This window comes from Sapajus apella, unplaced genomic scaffold (assembly GCF_009761245.1).
Source record: "Sapajus apella isolate SASKATOON/1434 unplaced genomic scaffold, GSC_monkey_1.0 scaffold46, whole genome shotgun sequence".
NCBI classification, from domain to species: Eukaryota; Metazoa; Chordata; class Mammalia; order Primates; family Cebidae; genus Sapajus; species Sapajus apella.
This window is the reverse complement of record NW_022436986.1, coordinates 17,574,519-17,597,301: the sequence shown is the minus strand read 5'-3', so window position 1 is coordinate 17,597,301 and position 22,783 is coordinate 17,574,519. Positions and strand designations below refer to the sequence as shown.

The window sequence follows — 22,783 nt, the reverse complement described above, 5'->3', positions numbered from 1 at the left end:
CAAAGCACTCAGTTTCCTTTGGTTCATCATGCATTGGTGAGTTACTAGAGTGAGGAACCACAGAGTGCTGCAGTATATACTGAGGTTGTTTTAGTCATTTGACCAGTTGGGAGATGGCGGCCTAGCATTTGTCAAAAACACCTGATCTCCTCCTAGCTTGTAAGGATTAATGCAACAAACTGGGAGATCTGATGCTAATGTGTAGTGTGTAGGTATAAATAGGTTGATTGATTATTTTTTTTATTCTCCATGATAAGAAATTGCATATATGAATGCTTTAGATTAGGCCATGCTTCCTCACATGAGGCCTGCGTTAAAGCAAGCGTTTGGAATAAGTTGGACTGGAATTCTTTCTCTGAGATACAGTAGTTGGTAAAGGTGTCATAAACATGAGGAGGGAGGATGATTCATGTTTACAATGTGTTTTTGTAACCATAACTCTCTAAGTTATCAATTTTCATTGAAATCACAGAGTGTTTCCTTCACACTGACTTGCTTTTCTCTTATTCCGTTAGAATTTTACTATAATTTATGTTAAAATGGGCTATCCTCGCCTACCAGTGGAAAAACAATGTGAACTGGCCCCTACGCTTCTTACTGCCATGGAAGGGAAGCCTCAGCCACAGCAGGATAGGTATGGTTTCCTCAATTCTAATTTCCCTCCTGCAGGAGTCAGCAACTGCCTTTCAAATGTTAGTTCACACATTTGGTTTTACTTGGGCAAATGGGGGGTCTTGAACTGCTTTAGCTGACAAGAGTTTTCTGTGGTACCTCAAAGTTACTGTTTTATTAATACTATCATAAAATTTCTTGATGTGAACATTGAAAAATATGCAGAACTAACAACATTTATCTAAGTCTATCCATTTTTTTGCCTAGTTATCTTGAAGCAGTTAATTTTATGTGATTGCAAAAATTACAGTTAAAAATCATTTGCATCAAAATATTTCTATCTTAGATGATATAAAGTTTCAGGGTGGGTTTCTTAAGGAACAGAGCGCTTGTTTGTATTAATGTGGGAACTGGAGAGGTGGAAAGGTTTTTAGATAACATCACTTGTTTCTAGGCTTAGCCAAAAGTTCTATGTTGTAGCCCTGTTGTAGTGAGAATCATCATGAAGAGTGAAGAAGTGTAGAGGAAAGATGGAGTTAAATCATGTTTTCAGTTCACCTTTTAGAGCATATTTATTTTTAAAGAAAGACAATAATTCAGAAGTTTACAAGTAAAATTAATAGACATTACAAGCATGGTCTTAAATTGTTTTCATATGTTTTAAGAGTATCAAAAGGTGTTAGTGAAAGGAATTACTGAAGCCTGTTGCTTAAATTAACGCAATAGAATGTTAATATTGTATTAAAATATTAATATGGTTGATTTTTTAATTTTTAAAATTTAGAATAACTTTAGTTGTGGGAAATAATTTTTTTTTTTTTTTGAGACAGAGTCTCACTCTGTTGCCCAGGCTGGAGTATAGTGGCACAATCTTGGTGCACTGCAACCTCCGCCTTCTGAGTTGAAGTGATTCTCTTGCCTCAGCCTCCTGAGTAGCTGGGATTACAGGCGCCTGCCACCATGCCTGGCTAACTTTTTGTATTTTTAGTCGAGACAGGGGTTTCACCATGTTGGCCAGGCTGGTCTCGAACTCCTGACTTCAAATCATCTGCCCATCTTGGTCAGGTGCAGTGGCTCACGCCTGTAATCCCAGCACCTTGGCCTCCCAAAGTGCTGGGATTATAGATGTGAGCCATTGCACCCGGCCAAAAATAATTTTTTTTGAAAAGACAAGTTATAAAAGTTGAACTTTACTTAAGATTGATTGATTTATTTATTTATTTATTTATTTATTTATTTATTTATTTATTGAGACGGAGTTTCGCTCTTGTTACCCAGGCTGGAGTGCAATGGCGCGATCTCGGCTCACCGCAACCTCCGCCTCCCGGGTTCAGGCAATTCTCCTGCTTCAGCCTCCTGAGTAGCTGGGATTACAGGCACGCGCCACCATGCCCAGCTAATTTTTTTTTGTATTTTTAGTAGAGACGAGGTTTCACCATGTTGACCAGGATGGTCTCGATCTCTTGACCTCGTGATCCACCCGCCTCGACCTCCCAAAGTGCTGGGATTACAGGCTTGAGCCACCGCGCCCGGCCTACTTAAGATTTAATATAAAATCTCTTGTGGAAACTTCAGATATTAACATTGAACCCATTTTATGTATTTTTTTCATATAATTTTAGTGATGAGCCAGATTGGCTACATGCTAATCATCACTCAATATACTGAGCTTTCAATAAGAAAGAAATCTAGGCCAGTCCCTAGATTAGGACTTTGTAAATTAGTGGTGTTGAAAATCAATGGCTCTTGCTTACAACTGCCAGTTTTTGTCATGTGATTTTTGTCTGTTTTTTGCATGTATAAAAATCTCATTTTTAAGTAGCTGCAATAAATGTAATTGTTTTTTCAGCTTAATGCATCTTTTAATACCAACCCTTTTTCACATGAAATACCCTGTTGAATCATCAAAATCAGCTTCTCCGTTTAATCTTGCTGAGAAACCAAAGACTGTGCAGCTGCTTTTGGACTTCATGCTAGATGTCCTTCTGATGCCTTATGGGTGAGTTACAAACTAAAAACAAAGCCACCTTGTTCTTGACTGCTTTTACTGTGTGGAGTTAAGTACTATTTTAAATGATTCCGGTCCCACTAGTAAATAAATGCATCTCAACATCCATTTACATTTACAAAGATTTTTTCTTCTAATCCTCTTTTAAACTTCAGCTTCACTGCTTATCAGACTTACTGATGTTGACTGAGTTGCTGTTGTGATTTTAGACTCTACCTGCCCAAGATGAAATCAATCTATCCCCATAGAAATAGTTCCTCTTAGGCCGAGGTGGGAGGATCACTTGGGGCTAGGAGTTTCAGACCTGACTAGGTGACAGAGCGAGACTGTCTTTCAAAAGAAAGTTTCTCTTTTGAAGTTACTATCAGTGCTGTGATGATTCTCCTTGCCACCTAGCCATACAATTGATCAGTTGTCTCCAGCTTTTCTCTTTTTTGTTGCTACAATATCAGTTTCATAATGCCTCCTTCCTTCTCCTTGCTGTGTCTGGAACCCTTCCCACTGGTATCATCTAGTTTTGCCTCTTTTCAAGTCTTGTCATAATTTCTTTCCCAGTGGCTCCACTTCTTCAAATCTCTTTACACCCCCTCTCTATGCTTTTCCCATTTTTCAAAACACAGATCCAGGCAACACCTTGGTTTCTCATATCCAGTCATTAATACACATGCATTTCATGCACTCTTATATGTCCTTGCCTTTTATTTCTTAAGAGAATGCTTTTCTCTCTGCCTCGAATGCTTCTTCAAAAAAGAAAGAAAGGAAGCAAAAAGACACTTTGAAAAAAAAGCATCCCAGCCATTTATAGTGGCTCACACCTGTAATCTCAGCACTTGTAGAGGCCAAGGCGGACAGATCCCTTGAACCCAGAAGTTTGAGACTAGCCTGGGCAAAATGAAAAAACCCTGTTTCTACAAAAAATAAAAAAAATTAGCGAGACCCCATGGCATGCACCTATAGTCCCAGCTACTTGGGAGGCTGAGGCTAGAGTATTGATTGAGTCTGGGAGGTTGAGGCTCTAGTGAGCTATGATTCATGCCATTGCACTCCAGCCTAGTGACAGAACAAGACCCTGTCTCAAAAACAAAAACAAAAAGAAAAGGAAAAAGAAAAAAGGATCCCAAACTGGCTTAAATGTCAACTCTGTTTGTCTCTGACAAATTTCTTGCCCCAGGGAGATATAATTGCACTAATTTCTGTGTCATAATAACATGAAATACCCACCGGTATGGGCACTGTGTGTTTCTGCTGCGTTGTAGACATTTCCATCTCCCGTAGTAGATGGTGAGCCCCTTGTAGTCAAGAGTTGTTTCATGTAGCTTTGGTCTCTGGCGTGGAGCCCTGATTGCGATCTACTTCTAGTCTACTATTTTGTCCTGCTGCCAGAGAAATTTTCTAAAATGCTGTTTTCATCTTGTTCCTTTCCTGATCACAAAAATATGTGTACATGGTAAGCTTGGCATATGGGGCTCCATATCATTTGTCTCTCAATCCAGAGACAAGAGAGTTCATGTGGTGTGATAAAGCAGTTTGTTCTCCTCCTGCCCCTCTTGTTTGGCAGCCCAATTTTCTGGGCCTTCAGTCACTCCATGTTCACTCTCACCACCTGTTATATCACTTCTTATTTCTCAGCAGTTTCTTTGCATCTGATAAAATGGCAGATGCTATTACATGTATTACATCGTTACTGTCTCAGCCTACTCCAGATGGCAGAGACTCCATCTTACATCTCTTTATATTCCTCTGTCATGTGTTTAAGTTGATGTTTATTTGAGACAGGGCCTCACTCTGTCGCCCAGGCTGGTATGCAGTGGCAACTCACTGCAGCCTTGACCTCCTGGGTTCAAGCAGTCCTCTCACCTCAGCCTCCTGAGTAGCTGGGACTATAGGTGCACATCACCATACCCAGCTAATTTTCTTTTATATTTTTTGTAGAGATAGGGTGTCAACGTGTTGCCCAGGCTGGTCTCAAACTTCTGGGCTCAAGCGATCCTCTCACCTCGGCCTCCCAAAGTGATGGGATTATAGGCCTGAGCCACCACACCCAGCCTTAGGATGTTTTATACAGTATTAAGATGTACATACTTATTGATTGATTTACTTAATGCTGCCAGTCTTGCTATAACTTAGAAATAAACTTCTTTTTATGTTTGTTAAATCAGGAGGCAGCCAGAATGACAAGTGATGGTGGCTTTGATAGATAAGCCTTGAAATTCAGATTTAGCTTAGAAATATGATGTTATCAAGCCAGTGATTCCTCACATTTTTCTTACTAATGAGAACTTGCGTTGTTTATATAATAATATTAAAGCGATTCCTTAACAGGTTTTAAAAAAATAGATTAGGAATTGAATGAATGTGACATGTAAGTAATGTGGAATAATTTATGCTATCAAGTTCTAAGTGTTTTCTTGAACTTTTATTATAATGGATATTATAGTTTAATATGGAAGTTACCAGCATAGACCTTTAGTTTTAAGAGATTTGAATTAATATTTATATCAAAAACTTCATTTTGTAGATGAGTAATACCAGTTTAATTGGATCAAAATGAATTTCTTGGAGCTCTTCTTTCTCCTCCATAGAAGCTAAAATGAAATAGAGGTGATAATTTAACCAGGTGGTATAAAGGGCTTCGAACATATAATGGGAAAAATCAGCTCTTATGTAACTTCTCTTCATTGGGCCCTTTTGATTTCTTTCATTTTGGGGACTTTATGTGGTTATGTGGTATGTCGTTTGGAGGTTTCAGCGGGTTTTCTAATGTAGGGATAAAGACTTCAGGGAGGACTGAAGGTGAATTACAACTTTGTAGAAATGAGAATGACTGTAGAAATACTCTGCTTTGGGTATACAACAGTGGCTTCTCCCAGTCCCCTATGTCAACAAATTTTTCTCCATATTTGGCAGCTAAAAACTCAAAATGTGGTGATTCTGGAGTGGCTCTTAGAGCTATCATTTATAGACTGAGAGTGATCAAAATATTTATATTCATTGTTGGTAATGGTTGTAGTTCATTTGTAACCAAGTTAAGTGATGTGCTCTTCTGGTTAATTTTCTGAAGATTTAGATACCTTTTCTAGATACCTTAAAATTTTTTTTATGATGAAATTTAAATTTCAAGTGTTTATTCTTCTAGTAAAATATAGTAGGAGGACAGTATATGATTGATTGTTTTATATACACATATAGATGTAAATGCTTGTGTTTTTATAGAGGTTTAAAGTGTTATTTCCTTTCCAGATATGTGTTAAATGAATCCCAGAGTCGCCAAAATTCATCTTCAGCACAGGGTTCTTCTTCAAACAGTGGAGGAGGTTCTGGAATCCCACAGCCGCCTCCAGGAATGAGCTTTTATGCAGCTAAACGAGTTATTGGTGATAACCCATGGACACCTGAACAATTGGAACAGGTATCACATACTGCTTGCTCATAATAGTACTTGGTCCTGGACACTTGCCCCTATGAAGTCCATGAACCATGTATAACATGATTAAAGTATATTCAGGCTCTCTAATGAAATATATTTGAAAGGAGCAGTTGACGTAATGTGTTCTCTTCATGCTAGTTATTTATTAAGCCCTAGGGGCAGGGAGGACTGGGATATGCTGTTTAGCTTTTCTAATATTGTTTACATACTTCCAGTATAACTCACTTATAAATTGAACATGTTTAACTTGTTTTTTTACAATTTTTTAACTTTTGTCATTTTAGTTTTTAAATTGTAGCTTTAATTATCATCTAGCTTTTTTGTTGCAGTTAAAATACAATTTTTCTTACATTATTCAACTTTTTAGGGCTGTACATTTTATGTAAAGTGAGGAGCCCAACACTTCACAGGTGACAGTGTGGGGAAAAGCATGACTCCCTGTAATATTACTTCTTGGGAATTTAAAAATTGGCATTAAGAATTTTATTCTGGATTTAAACAGGACACAGATGTTCTCTGAGCAGCTTTTAAAAATGACTGGTGCTCTACAGAGAAGGTGCCTCACTGTGCCTGTGTCATCAGGCACTTCAGGGAAGAACAGATGAGATCAGTATGTAATTATTTTGGAATTTGAGCAACATGGGTTAGTCTTCTAATCCTTCCTTTATTTCTCCATGGCAGTCTAAATGATTTGATCCTTTTCTTTTTGGGAATGTAAGTGACCATTGATTAAAACAGTGTTCCCAGTAGAGGGAAAAAGAGGCAAGCGGGGTATTCTTGCCACTCACAAATTTATAGAATGTTTTATTCAGTGAGGGGTATAATTGATTTGATTTCCTTCTTCATGTTTTTTGGATCTTTTTTTTCCTTCTTAAACTATTATGTAAGTAAAGGTAAAGAGTTAACAGAAGCTACTCTTTTTTGAGTTCAATCTGTGTGACAAGCACTGTACTGGGTACTTTGAATATAATATCTCATTTAATCCTCACAGCAACCAAGTGAGGTATAGAAATTGTTAGTTCCATCTTCTGAAAGGCATGGAAGTTTTGAGATTTAGCAGGGTTTCACTTCTAGTACCAGCTTTGAACCTAGGTTTATCTGAGGGCTAAAGCTACAAATACTGGAGGAAAATGGTTATTGTTCAATTATAATCTTATATTGGTCATTATTTTCCAATATGTCTCTGTATATGTTTTGTCAGTTTCATAATCTAGTGCTGAAACAAACGGTTTAGTTTCAGGGATGAAAGCTGTTTTCCTCTAATTTTAAAATATCTCTTTGTTTTATATTTTTTCTTCCAAGTAAAACATGTTTTTTTTTTTTTTCTAATTATAAACTTAATATAAATATTCAAGTAGTTAAGAATAGTAGAAAGTGAAATTAAAAATTAAGGGGCTGGACATGGTGGCTCACGCCTGTTGCAGTGAGGCTAAGGTGGGTGGACCACTTGAGGCCAGGAGTTCGAGACCAGCCTGGGCAACATAATGATATCCTGTCTCTATTAAAATTCCAAAAATTGGCTAGGTGTGGTGGTACACGCCTGTAAACCTAGCTACTTGGGAGGCTGAGGCATGAGAATCACTTGAACTCAGGAGGTGGGAGTTGCTGTGAGCTGAGATTGTGCCACTGCACTCCAGCCTGGGCGATAGAGTAAGACTCTATGTAAAAGAAAAAAAAAGGGCCGGCGCAGTGGCTCATGCCTGTAATCCCAACACTTTGGGAGGTCATACTGGGCAGATCACTTGAGTTCAGCAGTTCAAGATCAGCCTGGCCAAAATGGCAAAACCCCATCTCTACTAAAACAAAAATTAGCTAGGCATGGTGGTGTGTGCTTGTAGTCCCAGCTACTGGGGAGGCTGAGGCACAAGAATTGCTTGAACCCAGGAGGCAGAGGTTGCAGTGAGCCTTGATTGCACCATTGCACTCCAGCCTGGGTGACAGAGCAGGACTCTGTTTCAAAAAAAATAAAATTATCTGGAATCCTGTTACACTAGTTTGTCATCTGTCTACAGTTTGCTCTGTGTGTTTGTGTATGTGTGTTCACAGTTTTAAACAACACATTTCTACTTGTCATTGAATACATTATTTGTAGTTTGATTTTTATATTGAACAATAATTTGAATTTTTTGAAAAGTAATTCTTTTTAATGTTTGTATATAATTATATATGGTATTTTTAAACCAGTCTCCTGTTGATGGACATCTGTATCATTTTCGGTTTTCTTTACGCATTTTTTGTTTATATCTTTGTGTACTTGACTTCCATAACTGTCCTCTTTATGGCTGCACAAATGTTTGAATCTTTTCTGTTGTAGCTGTTGTTAAAAGTAAGTTGTGTTGAGCATGGGAGAGAAGGCAGGCCCGTTTTTGATTTGTTTATATCTTTTTAAATTGCATTTTTTCCTTATTTAATAATTGTAAGCCTTATTCTAGAATATGTAAAAACTATTATGTGACTGTTTTTTTAAGATAAAAATGAAATTTTGTTTTTCAGGTGTATTTATCCTAAATAGAGTCATTTGTAATGAAATTCATAGCATCTTCACATTGCACGAAGTTCTAATCAGAATCTCTCTTTAGTCTGTTTCATTTCAGCCAGTCAATTAAATGGAATACTATTCAATTAGAATTTCTCTTGCATTGAGTAGCCAATATTTGAATGTATGTTAGCATATCCTTTGTATGTTAGCAATAGAATGAAACTTGATGGAATGTGAATTATTTAATTATTTTTGAACTGTCAGAATCCATGGAACACTTTATTCCTAGTGTACCAACCTCTTATCTGGAGGCTCCAAATTTGGACTTCAAGACTTCATCACTCTAGAGAGGCTGTCTGACCTCACTAGGGAGGCTGTATATCATAATAGTTTTGGAGTCAGAGAGACTTGGGTTTGAATCCTGCCTTCATCATTTACCTGTGTTTTAATCTTTTAAGCCTTGCCTCAGTGTCCTTAGCTAAAATGTGGGTATAATAATACCTATCTCATAGATAGTGAGGATTAAGTGAAGTTATGAATGTATGTGCTTAGTACAGTCCCTGACACATTGTAAGCCTAAGTAGGAGCTGCTATTCTTGTTACTGTTCATCTTTGGCTTATGACCACACTGATATGTTAAGCAGTACTTTGAGCGGGTGTCCTTTGCTTCCCTGACTGTTCTTTCTCCTTCCCTTCATTTATCTACAGTGCAAATTGGGGATAGTGAAATTCATAGAAGCCGAACAGGTGCCTGAACTTGAAGCTGTTCTCCATTTGGTGGTTGCTTCTAGTGATACACGCCACAGTGTGGCAACAGCAGCAGACCTGGAACTGAAAAGCAAACAGAGGTAACCACTTCCCTGTTAAGCTTTTAAGATTGAAAGGGCTAGATTTTTAAAACCTTACTTACCACATATTATTACCTTTTTAAGGATTTTATGTAATGAGGCAATCAACTTAGTGGAGATTACGAAATATACCTAGTTTGTAATAAAGTTTTCTAAAGAGTTGCATTCTGTGTAAGACAGAGAAGAAAATCTGTGTGGAGATGGTGTTTATAGCTGGAATAGGTTAGAAATGTCATCACAATCAAGAGACTTTTGGCTAGGTAGATGAGCTTTAAGACTTGATGTTAAGAAAAGTGTCAATTCCTGGCCGGATGCTGTGGCTCATGCCTGTAATCCTAGCACTTTGGGAGGCTGAGACGGGTGGATCACTTGAGATCAGGAGTTCGAGACCAGCCTGGCCAATGTGGTGAAACCCCATCTCTACTAAAAATACAACAGTTAGTCAAGTGTGGTGGTGGGTGCCTGTGATCCCAGCTACTTGGGAGGCTGAGGTAGGAGAATCACACGAACCTGGGAGGTAGAGGTTGCAGTGAGCCGAGATTGCACCTTTGCACTTCAGCCTGGGCTACGGAGTGAAACCCTGTCTCAAAAAAAAAGTGTTAGTTCTGAGAAGTTACTAATTTTTATTTTTTTCTCTGTCTTAAACCATTTGAGATTACTTTTAACAAAGACTATGTGTTTATTATGGATAATACAGTGAAAATTACATTCATGAAAAGAGTTGCTGAATAGATTCTGATTAACACACCAGGAGATACAGATAGCAAATAGACTTACAGAAAATATTCTTTCTGTGTAAGAAATAAAGTCAATGAAAAGTAAATGAATGGGGTACCAGTAGCAGTTGATAAACCCATTTATGTTTCTATTGACACTGCTATTTTTATTTTTATTTTTTAAGACAGAGTCTCACTCTGTTGCCCAGACAGGAGTGCAGTGGCACGATCTTGGCTCACTGTAACTTCTGCTTCCCGGGTTCAAGTGATTCTTGTGCCTCAGCTGGGACTACAGGTACCCACCACCACACCTGGCTAATTTTTGTATTTTTAGTAGAAACAGGGCTTTAACATGTTGCCCAGGCTGCTCCGAGCTCAGGTGATCTGCCTGCCTTGGCATCCCAAAGAGCTGGGATTACAGGCATGAACCACCACGCCCGGCTAAAACTGCTATTTTTATACCCTGTTGATTGACATTATAAATTGAAGTTTTGGAAAGTGGTTTTAATCTTTTATTAAATAAGTAATGAATCGTACGGATATTTCTATCCTTTTATCTCAGTCTTCTGGGAATTTATCCTGAGGAAATCATTCAAAAACAGAAAGAGATTTAGAAAAATGTTACAGATTTGTTCATTATATCATTTCCTATCATTGTTAAAATGTAAAAAAAAATTCAGTTTTCCATAATGGGGATATAGTTAAGTAAATTACTGTATGTATCTTTTTGGAGTATCATATATCTGCCCAAATATGAATGAAGTTAATTACTACTAAGTTTTTAGTTTGTTTTACTAAAGTGTTTGTTTTGTCTGAAATCTTTAAACCACAAGTATGAAAGAAAAGCAATGGCGGATCTTGAGGAGTAGTTAGTAGCAATCAGCTGAGGAAAGATATAGGTGAATCATACCTGAAATAGAATTGTAAAATGCCTCTGAGGATAGTGGGATTGTGGCTATTCAAAGAAGAAGCATATTGTTAAACTATGAAAGAAAAGATGAATCAGAAGAGCAGTCAAAGCAGCTTCCTAAGTTGTGTTTGCACAAACACAGGTTATCTTGAAAGCAGAACCAATGTCAAAGGGCAGAGAGAATATAGTGTGGTAAACCAGTCAAATGAAAGGAAGGATTGCATTATTGGTAGGTTTATGAAATGATTGGGTGGGATCTGCTGCAGAGGGTGGGAGCGAATCACCAGCCATCTTTTTTTTTCTCCGTCTCACTCCGTCACCCAGGCTGGAGTACAGTGCTCAATCTCAGCTAACTGCAACCTCTGCCTCTTGAGTTCAAGTGATTCTCCTATCTCAGCCTCCACAGTAGTTGGGGTTGGTGGTACATACCACCACTCCTGGCTAATTTTTGTTCTTTTAATAAAGGTGGGGTTTCCCTATGCTGACCAGGCTGGTCTTGAATTCCTGACCTCAGGTGATCTGCCTGCCTCGGCCTCCCTAAGTGCTGGGATTACAGGTGTGAGCCACAGTGCCCAACTTTCACCAGTCATCTTCTGTCTGAATTCACCTTATCGTGGGGCCCAAATAGAATTAAGTCTTAGTGACTAATAGCAGCATAACTACTCTGCAGAATTAAAACTGCAGGTATGTACTGGTAGATAAGAGGGGGATGCTGGAAATCATAGTGACATAACATTAGAGAAATAGAATGGCTTGCAAGTGTCCTAGGTGTGGCTTAATTTCATGGTCACAAATTTTTTTGTCACTTTCCTTATCACTTTTGAATTGCCAAATGGTTAAAAAGATGAATCCTACCCTGCCCCAGTCCTCTTTGAACAAGTGTAGTAAAGCTCTGCTGTGTTGGAGTTGCTCCATGCCAGCGGTCCTGAGTATCCATCTGTATAGGAGCAGTGTCTGGTTTTCTTGTGGCAGTAAATTGTGCCATTGGATACAATAATCTGCTGAGTCAAGGTGGCATAAGTGATTTGTATTTGTTTTGGTTTAAATCCCAGAGCCCAAAGTACAATTAAAAAAAAAACAAAAAACCCTCACTTGTAAGCCACGGAAGAGTTTGGATCTTAAGTGTTAGCTGCCCAATTCTCCTTGCTTGGTGCCATGCAATAAATTCCTTTCTCTCACTGCAAAAAAAAACAAAAACAAAAACAAACAAACTGATAGAAATTAGTACCTTTCTTTTCCTTTCTTTCTACAATGTGAATTGCCCATTTCATTTGGGTGTTTCTAACACTTTTTTTTTTGTTGTTGTTAAGAAATGTTGGGGCTATAATTTTTTGAAATTACTAAAGGAGGAGGAAAAAATAATTTTAACAACCTGTGTTGAAACCTTCCATAGCTTAATTGACTGGAATAATCCTGCCATCATTAATAAGATGTACAAGGTGTACCTTGGAGATATACCACTGAAGACAAAAGAGGTACGTTGTTTTGATTTATTCTCACGTCAGCGTGAAAAGTATTTTGTTTACATGAACTATATATATTTGTATATTTTCTCCTAGCTTGATTTAAGCTGAATCTGTGCTATAACAAAATTGTTGTTAAGTCATGTTAGTTTAGATGAAGTAAAACCTGGTAACTTAGTTTATTGGATCTGGTGTTGTAAATTCATATTCCTAAATAACAATGCAAGCTGTCTAGTGTAGGGATTGACAGATTTTTTCTGCAATTTTTTTAGGCTTTGCAGGCCTTAAGGTCTCTGAGATTGCAGCTACTCAACTCTTGTAACATGAAAGCAGCCATAGGCAATACATAACCGAATGAGCATGGTTGTGTACCAGTAAAACTTGGTGGATACTGATGTTTGAATTTCATGTAGTTTTCATGTATTACAAAATATTATTCCTTTGATATTTTTAACTGTTAAAAAAATGTAAAAATGATGCTTAACTCACAGACCTTATCAAAATAAATGGTGGGCCAGATTTGGACTATGGGCTATAGTTTGCAGACTCCTGGTTTAGAGTCTAGAACAAAAGATGGGTTATTCTAAAGGCTTGGAGTAAGACTTTTGCCTTAATAACATGAGTTCTTTTTAGTTCACTGTGTTTAAAAGTATTCCAAGTCTAAACCCAGACAGACAAGGATTATTTGTTTGCATGTCTTTTGTGAAGGCCTTTTTTTAATGTACTGTGACAATATTTGCACTTATGATACAAAGGCAATGGTGAGTGTACTGGCTAGGTTCCTACCACACATCCAAGCTATGTCATCAGATGACTAACAGTCATTCTGTTCTTCACTGTCATGTAGTCATTAAAAAAAAAAAGAATAAAACTGAGCTTTACTTGAGAACATCCTTGATAAAGCAGTAAAATGAGTTTACTTGAAGAATAGACAGACAAATTGTAGTTACTGAGATGAGTATTTGGCACATATTTTCTCCAAAAGGGAAAAATGAGGACTTCAAGAAAAACAATTAACATGATTTATTTTCGATGATAAAAGTTAGCTTTCAAGCAAAAATTAGAATTTTGAGAAACATGTATTTACCACAGTGATTTGATAGCTTATCAATACTCGGTGGATTTTTCTCATGAGATTAGAGCACAGGTGATATAGAACACAGGCTTTGTAAAAAAAATGTTGTACAAGGAAACATTTGCTTAACTCAGCCAATATTTTGCAAATGAAGAATGACGTTACAAAAGCATATTAAGGGCAAGGGAGCCATTCAGAGTAAGATAACAAGTGGAATATAGTATAAGAGTATACAAAAGTTCATTGATATAGTTTCAACTCAAATTGCAACTAACTTTTTTTTTCATTTTTTAAAAATAAGCAATTAACTGTTAATTATTATTTGTCAAGTTTTGGTGTAGCATCAAAAAAGAATATCCACAATTACCTAAGAAAGCTGAAATCATCTCCACTTTTTCAACCACACATATCTGTGCAAGCTAGGTTTTTGTTACTTCAGCCAAAACAATGTATTATAGCACATTTAATACAGAAGAATATGTAAAAATTAATTTCTCTTGTAGTAACTTGAACATCAAAGAGATTTGTAGACAATGTGAAACAATGCTACTCCCTCAGTACAATTTTTTTTGTTTTGGAAAAGTTATTTTTTATACAAAATATGTTAGTTTTGAAAATAATGAGTTTATTAAGAATTCTGAGTAAACAAATATGTTAAAATTTCTCAGTTTTAATTTTCACTATAATATTGATGGGTTATACAGATGTAAACAAAAGTTCTTTGGAGACTTCAGTAATTTTTAAGAGTGTAAAGGGATCTTGAAACAAAGTTGGAGAGACCACTGATTTAGATGAATTCTCATGACATTTTCATTTCAAAATAATTTTAAATTGCTGAGTTATAATCAAGCATATTTTCAACAGGGTGCAGTTCTGAAGCCAGAGCTTAAAAGGGACCCTGTCAGTACGAGAGTCAAGTTAAAGATTGTCCCTCATCTCCTTCGCTCTAGACAAGCTGCTGAAACGTTCCCAGCCAACATTCAGGTAATTTGTTTTTTCCAGAGAATATTGGCCTATCTGCAACTTTTATGTCTATTTAATTAGAGAAAGAACCGTGTTAATGGATATTCAGGGGTAGGTTGATGTGTATAACAAGGTTAATGAGATTCTTTTTTTTAATCTTAAATTTGCTGCAGTATGATTTTTAAAAAATTATCAGAATATATATATAGGTTTAGCATCTCTAATTAGGAAATCTGAAATTCTAAATGCTCCAACGTCCAAAACTTTTTGAGTACTGACGTGATGCTCCAAGTACAAAATTCCACACCCAGTCTCGTGTGATGGATTGCATTAAAACAGTCAAACTTTTGTTTCATGCACAAAATTATTTAAAATATTGTATAAAATAACCTTCAGGCTATGTGCATAAGGTGTGTAGAAAATGTCAATGAATTTAATCTTTAGATTTGGGTCTCGTCCCTAGGATATTGCATTATGCATGTACACATATTCCAAAATCTGAAAAAATCTGAAATCTTAAAATACTTTTGATCCTACGCATTTCCAGTAAGGAACACTCAACCTATACTATATATGGCTTCCATTTATCTCAAATGTATGGTAATAATCCCTTTCAAACAAGATTTTTGTGTGTGTGTGTGTGTGTGTGTGTGGTTTTTTTCCAAAAATGGTATCATTAGTCACTTAGTCAATTAAATGAAAAAGCTGAGTCATCCTTAACTGAAGCCTCACTTGAAGGCAGTGGCCAAATCCTCTTGATTTCATCTACTTAATGTCTTTACTTCTCTACACCTAATGCTGATATTAATTTAAACTGTTACTTCTTGTTTTGGTTACTGCAGTATTTTTTTAAACATATCTTCCTACCTATAGTCTTGGCCCATATCCAGTCTGTTTTCTTTTTCTTTGCTTGTTTGTTTTTTTTTTTTTGAGACAGGGTGTCACCCTGTTGCTCAGGCTGGAGTGCAGTGGCACAGTCTTGTCTCACTGCGGCCTCTACCTCCCAGGCTCAAGTGATCCTCCCACCTCAGTCTCCTGAGTAGCTAAAAAATAAAGTCTGTTTCAAATAATGTAGCACTTGATTATATTTTGTCCTGTATCTTTTTGTGTTTTTTGGAGACAGAGCCTTCTTGTGCAACCCAGACTGGAGTGCAGTGGCATGATCTCGGCTTATTGCAGCCTCTGCCTCGCATGCTCAAGTGATCCTCTCATCTCATGGCCTCCCAAGTAGCTGGGACTATAGGTGTGTGCCACCACGCCTGGCTAATTTTTGTATTTTTTTGTAGAGATGGAGTTTCGCTATGTTGCTCAGGCTGGTCTAGGACTCTTGGGCTCAAATGATCCTCCTTCCTCAGCCTCCCAAAGTGCTGGGAATTTTTTTTTTTTTTTTTTGAAGTGAGACAGGATCTTGCTATGTTGTCCAGACTGGCCTTGAACTCTTGGGCTCAAGTGATCCTCCTGTCCCAGCCTCTTTAGTAGCTGGGAATATAGGTGTGCGCCACCTTGCCTGGCTCTGTATCATTTTAATATACATACCTCTTAACTCCTTGACAAGATTGAGTGTTTGCTCTTTTTTATATCTCTTAATACCAAGCACAGTGGCAATTATAAAGCAGATACTCAATCCTAGTCTAGAACTCAATGTTGCTGTTAAACAAGATCAGAACACTGCTGGCAGTTTTAGGAACAAGAGTGTAGAGTTTTTTTTTTTTTTTTTTTTTAAGTGTAATCTTTGTCATCAAAGGTAGAAACTTGAGGGATTTAGGTATTTTTATTGTTGATGGTTAATAATGAACTTGCTAGGTGCTGCACAGGGCTCATCCACATGATAGTTTTGCCTTCTAGGTGGTTTCATAATACATGAAGCCCTTTTACCCCAATGGCACACTTGTAGAATATTTCCATTTGTGTATTTTTCCTGAAGCTTTTAGTCGAATTTGTCCTGAATTGTATAATTAAGAAACCTAGGGAATGGCTGAGTGGTGACCCACTGCAGTGTGTACTCTTTGTTTCTTCACCGTGGTAGACCCACAAGCCTTGCAGACTTGTGAAATCAACCATTGTGTTTGTTACTTCACAGACTATTTATGGGAGCTTCTGATTGGCTTTCTAAGTTGGTAAGCTAATAATGTTTATCTGCATTAACGTTGAAGAACGAGATGTAGTATGAAAGGTCTGCTGTTGAATTCTGATTACTATTCAAAAGTATTTAATTCTGATTTTTGTTAGTTGATGTTCTCAACTCCTCCTTTCACATAGGTGGTGTATGATGGACTTTTTGGTACAAATACAAATTCAAAGTTAAGAACATTATCCCTGCAATTCGTTCATCATATTTGTATAACGTAAGTTTTAACTATTTTAACTATGAAGTTTTCAAGCTGCTAGATACTTCAAGTATATTTTTTTATTTATCTTACCTATAAAGAAATCATGTTTGCTCATCTTTAAAAATTTTTGTATTTTAATAGATTATTTAATTTATTTTGGTTATGTCTCTAATTATTTTGTGTAATCATCAGTAAAGATACATAGTTATGAGATTTCTTACCTTGCTTTGTGTATATGTGTTTTATTTAAAGCTGTCCAGAAATTAAGATTAAGCCATTAGGTCCAATGCTTTTGAATGGCCTCACCAAGCTAATCAATGAATACAAAGAGGTAAATGACTTGTCTTTTAAATTTTATCAACGTTTTATGTCTTACAATATTTTCTATAATCTTTCTGGTTTGTTCATTAATGTAGTTAAAGTTTGCTATTTCATTGTTTCTTAACATTTTTACTTGAAGTAGTACAAATTTCAGAAATTACTGCCCTTTTTTGCTTTTTTGGTGGGGAAATAACTGTTAAAAACTGATGAGTCTCAAGAGGTCTTACTGCATCCATTTTTTTTTTTTTTTTTTTTTAAATTTGAGACAGAGTTTTGCTCCTGTTGCCCAGGCTGGAGTGCAATGGCGTGCTCTCAGCTCACTGCAGTCTCCACCTACTGGGTTCAGTGATTGTCCTGCCTCAGCCTCCTGAGTAGCTGGGATTATAGCTGCCCATCATCATGCCCAGCTAATTTTTTGTATTTTTAGTAGAGATGGAGTTTCACCATGTTGGCCAGGCTGGTCCTGAACTCTTGACCTCGTGATCCACCTGCCTTGTCTTCCAAAGTGCTGGGAGTACAGGCATGAGCCACCTACTGTGTCTTTAGGTAGCATTTTTTCAGCCAGTGCCTTTTGTGCTACTTGTAGGCATTGTGCAAAAATGGAATTAAAGAAATTGAAATTTATGTTTATTTCCATATGGGACTGTTTGGATTTGGCTTGTGATGGGAAACAGTGTTAATTCTCAGGGGCTAAGATTTTTTTTTTTCTTTTATATTTTTCTCTGGTAAATAATGGGGCTGAGATTTTAATGATTAAAAATTCTGTCAAAACATGCATTCAGCCGGGCGCGGTGGCTCAAGCCTGTAATCCCAGCATTTGGGAGGCCGAGGCGGGTGGATCACGAGGTCAAGAGATCGAGACCATCCTGGTCAACATGGTGAAACCCCGTCTCTACTAAAAATACAAAAAATTAGCTGGGCATGGTGGTGCGTGCCTGTAATCCCAGCTACTCAGGAGGCTGAGGCAGGAGAATTGCCTGAATCCAGGAGGCGGAGGTTGCGGTGAGCCGAGATCGCGCCATTGCACTCCAGCCTGGGTAACATGAGTGAAACTCCGTCTCAAAAAAAAAAAAAAAAAAACATGCATTCAGTGAATTTTTGATTCCTTAAGCTAAATGGAATGAAGATTCCTTGGATTATAGATTTTTTAATCTCATTTTCCCTTCTGTATTTCTTTTACTATAATATCTCCAGTATTTAAAAGGAGTTTGCTAAAAAAAAGTTAATATTTCAAGAATTCATTAGTATTATTTTCCTCAGTCTAAGCTCAACATGAATGCATGTTTGCAGTACTATATGAGCTCAAGATCTTACCACTGGAAATTAGAAATGAGTTTGAATCCTAGTTTTGTTTTTTGGTGAGTTACTTAGATTCTTTGCACCTTCTTATCAGAAAAATGAAAATAATAATGCCACTTCATTAGATTACTGTGAAGATTAAATGAGTAATCTACCTAAATTGTTCAACATAGTTAAGGCACGTTAGTAGATACTATTAGTGAAAGGCACTTTATTTTCTGTGCAGCTCTGCTTTGGGGGTCAGTAGGCCTGGTTTTCCTAGCTTCTTTCTTCTATTGAGTAACGCTTGTATGGTTAAGATCGAGGGGACTTCTCAGATTATTTTATGGCATAGATAGTGAGATGCTTTGGAGTCATGGATAGAAATAAAAATGCGCCGGGGCTTTTGGGGAGAAGCTGTATATTTAAATATAAGTTAGAGAGGCCAGACAAACCACAGGTGTGAAACCCGTTACCTCCAGGTGACACCTGCATGTCTTCCCAACAGATGAATCCATAAGAATAGCCATTTAGATGTGGAAGGGCAAATCCTAGGATAAACATAAGCTTTGGTGGAAGTTTATTGTATTCTGAGTGATCAGATTATTAGTTTTTGTAAAACCATGTAGAGCTCTATCTGTATCTTGAGGAAAGAACCTCACTAATTCAGCTGATGACTATGACCCTCTTAATTTTTATGGTAGAAAGTATGGTAGGAAGCTGTTTATTACAGTGTGGATTTTTAGAAAATCGCACTACAGTTTACCTGAATTTTGCTGAGAGACGGAAGATCCTAGTCTGTTGGACCAGTGATGTATTGTCTAATGAGTTAATGTTTTTTAGTGTGTTGAAGATCAATTTTGGTGTTTGCAGGTTACATAGTGTTGAAATATCTTGAACTCAGCACCAGCTAAGAGAACACTGCAGTTTCCTTTTGGAACGAGTTGGGGATGCAAGGTTTTGCTATGTTCTTCCTTTTACTAGTGTGGTGCAGTCTCAGTTTGGACATTTTTGTTGCTGTTCAGGTGCTAACACCATGTATTTAGACAGAGTGAGACCTAGGTTTAATAAAGAGTAAAATAATGCATGTAATTGCAGCGAAAAGGTTTTACTGTTTACTGTATTTTTTGTTTTGTCTGTTTTTGTTCGTTCTTTTCTTTTTTTAATTTAAAGGACCCTAAACTACTGTCAATGGCATATTCAGCAATTGGAAAACTCTCCAGGTGAGTAAACTCTTTTTTAGTGAGAGATATGCTGTTGGTAAACTGAGAAAAATTATGTGGCACTTACTAATGGTGGATAATAAATTTGTTGTGATTCTGAAAGGAAATGTATTTAATGGCCATAGGTTGTTTAGAAATGTCTTCTGTGTAGAAGGAAAAAGATGTGAGACATTTTAATTTATATTTGAAGGTATGTTACTGTATTAAATAATGGTCTTGAAATAAGAGTTTGAGCTGAATTGTGTCATAATGGGCTATATTTTTTTGTACCCTAGAGACTTTTGGTTGACCTTATGTGTTTTTGTTGCTACTTGGCACTTATCTTTATAAACCCAGTGATCAAGGTTTTTCTAGTGATTCTCTTTTCTGAGAATAGTGTTTATGATTCTGAGTGGCCCTGACAGATTTTTTTTACTTCTCAGTGTGATTTCCTCATTCCAGTTCCTGCTGGCTTCATCTTCCTTCACAGTATTTCAAAGCAGGGAGAGAGAGGTGAAGCATCCTCAGTGGCAACCATGTGCTGCTTCCACCCCAAGTACAGGTTTTATGTTGGCCTCTGTAGACCAGGTCTGCTCTTCTCTTCAGAGAAAAGGAGCTTTGGGGTTTGCAAGAAAGCCACCCCAGATCAGTGGATACAGTGCACAAGTTGTCAGCCAACCTTGTCCCTTGTGTGTTGGCATGAAGTAACAAAGCCCCTTTCCATGACAGCCATTAGTTTAGATCACAGTTTGGTCTTATCTAATTTCTTCATGTTAAAATCAGAAATGTTAACTGAATGCATGGAATATTACAGAGGGGATATCTAGAAGATGTGTGTATTAATCAAGGGCTATTTGGATTAAAGAATTAAATAATTACTTAGAAAAAATTTTGGCTCATGGGGGAGGTAATATGATGCTGACGTTGTGTTCAGAGAGTTCAGGAAAATTTGTGTTTAGTTTCTTTTTTTCCCTTTTTCATCTCTTGGAAATTTATGATAGTAACAATATTTTTACATTCTTTTGCAGTCGAATGCCACATTTATTCACTAAGGATATAGCGCTTGTGCAGCAGCTTTTTGAAGCCCTTTGTAAGGTAGGAAAGCAGCTGCTAAGTTTATGCTTTCTGTTTGGATGTTCCCCTGGGGACCCAACAGGGAGGGAACATTTTTATTATCTTTATAGGAAGAGCCTGAGACTCGACTTGCTATTCAAGAAGCTTTATCTTTGATGGTTGGAGCATATAGTACTTTGGAAGGGGCACAGCGAACTCTCATGGAGGCACTTGTGGCTTCGTATTTAATAAAGGTAGGTCCGTGTGAGCTACAAAGTCTGGGTAGTATAAAGTTTACATTTTTAAGAACAAAATTTGAATTGCTACTTAAATGTTTTGATAATTAAGAGGAATATTTGCTTTCACTTGGGCTGTGATTTATGATCTATTTTTATTTTTTCATGATGAAAATTTGACTTTAGGGGAGAAGGAGTGGTAGTATTCATAGCGGTGCTTATGTTTAAAGCTTTCCATGTGGGAAAATTATTCTGAATACCAGGTCCTCTGAGTTAGAAGTGTTTTGTCTTCATAACTGGTAGCTGAGCTCTACTGTCCGCTGGGGTCGAGTTTGATAGGTAACGTTTTCAGAGAAAAGCAGAAGGGATGAAAGGCAAATTCCACATGTCAAAGTGATTCTTTAGGAAGTAAACCAGTGCTGTCATACATGCTCATTTTCCTCTGGTCCTCTGTATTTGGTTTTCAGGGGAATTTGTGGGAGGATTTTGAATATCTGTAGATATGTACACACATATGTTTATGTAATATGAAAAATACTGTGTATTTGCTTCAGTCAGTTCCTTGTCCCACATTTTTAGGAGTAGAAAGAGAGGGAGATTGGAAGATGAAATGATACTAAAAAGTGTCAGTGAGATTAACGTAAATTGTGTCCTAATGGAATTAGACTGACATGATTTAATATATTTATTTTGAGGGAATTTTAAATGTTCAGAAAGGTATCTGCTTGCTATGAAAATATGACAGGATTAAAATGTGCTGTTAAATATATTCAGAAAGCTTACTATGGGTGGAGTCCTATTGTCATGTGCTTTTAGTGTGCACTGCACATGGTTCATGTTTGTATATCATGGACAAAGCTGTGTAGGCATATTTGGAAGCTCATTAGAATAGAACACTTAAAACTTTCTCTAGGTAACCTTACAAGGAAGTGTGATGCTTATATTATCCCTTATAGATACTGGTTCTACTCCTTCAGATCAAATAATGTAACACTGTTACCAATACAAAGCTAATTTCTTTTCTTTTCACAGACAACATTTAAAGCAACCAAACTCTAGGTTAATTATGTAATTTAGGCTAGTCTTTTAATATCATCACTCTTTAATGTAGTTAAAGGAATGCTAAATAGCAAGAATGCCAGAATGAATAGGACAATGTATGTATTTTTAATGTCTCTCTTATTTCACTTATGTTTGTGGATGGAGAAGCGACCTAGGGAAGGTACATAAGAATAAAGCTTCAGGATCAGTAGATTCTAAAACTACTTTTCTGGTTGAACTTTATAGTCATAGATTATTAATCTAAGTTAATTCAATATATTTCTGTAGTTGAAACTGCTTTGGAGTCAAGTTTTAACTTCAGAGTGAATCTGAGAACATTGGAGGTATTTTGCTTCAAATTGGTGGGGATTCCAAGTAAGCTCTGTTTGTGATTTCTGCAAAATACCTGAGTTTCACTCATGTGACTGCTGAGAGTTGGGGAGGCAGAGGTGGTGGCCAGAAACTGTCACAGTGACCCTGGTCCCAAGGTTTGGGCTGATGATGTGCAGAGATTCCCTGGTTATGATCTTTGGTGGAGGTCTTCCTGTTTTACCTGGAGTATCCTCGTAAATTGTAAGAGTACTCTTTAAGTACTCTTTACAATTAAGTACTCTTACTCTTTAAGCCACTGTCCAAAAGACTTAACATCATTAAAGATCTTGGACAAATGATTTATTTTATTTATTTAGATACATATTTATTCAAGTGTCACCTTAGAATTTTGAATTGTTTACAATTAGGAAGACTCATCTTGATTGGAATGGATAGCTGGTAATTGATTTTTTTCCCCTTTTTTCTTTTTTTGGGTCGGGGTGGTCTGT

General features: G+C 37.0%; 1 protein-coding gene across 4 annotated transcripts in view; it reads left to right on the top strand.

The window, feature by feature from the left end:
- The window catches only part of ECPAS (Ecm29 proteasome adaptor and scaffold), a 121,220-nt gene that overhangs the window by 42,230 nt on the left and 56,207 nt on the right, over window positions 1-22,783 (top strand). For all 4 annotated transcript variants that reach the window (XM_032240337.1, XM_032240334.1, XM_032240336.1 and 1 more), the window contains 11 exons: window positions 516-634; window positions 2,462-2,611; window positions 5,861-6,029; window positions 9,235-9,374; window positions 12,394-12,475; window positions 14,403-14,522; window positions 16,761-16,846; window positions 17,084-17,162; window positions 19,604-19,653; window positions 20,661-20,727; window positions 20,817-20,939. In XM_032240337.1, coding sequence (XP_032096228.1) covers window positions 516-634; window positions 2,462-2,611; window positions 5,861-6,029; window positions 9,235-9,374; window positions 12,394-12,475; window positions 14,403-14,522; window positions 16,761-16,846; window positions 17,084-17,162; window positions 19,604-19,653; window positions 20,661-20,727; window positions 20,817-20,939 — 1,185 coding nt within the window. The remainder of the gene's footprint in view (window positions 1-515; window positions 635-2,461; window positions 2,612-5,860; window positions 6,030-9,234; window positions 9,375-12,393; window positions 12,476-14,402; window positions 14,523-16,760; window positions 16,847-17,083; window positions 17,163-19,603; window positions 19,654-20,660; window positions 20,728-20,816; window positions 20,940-22,783) is intronic.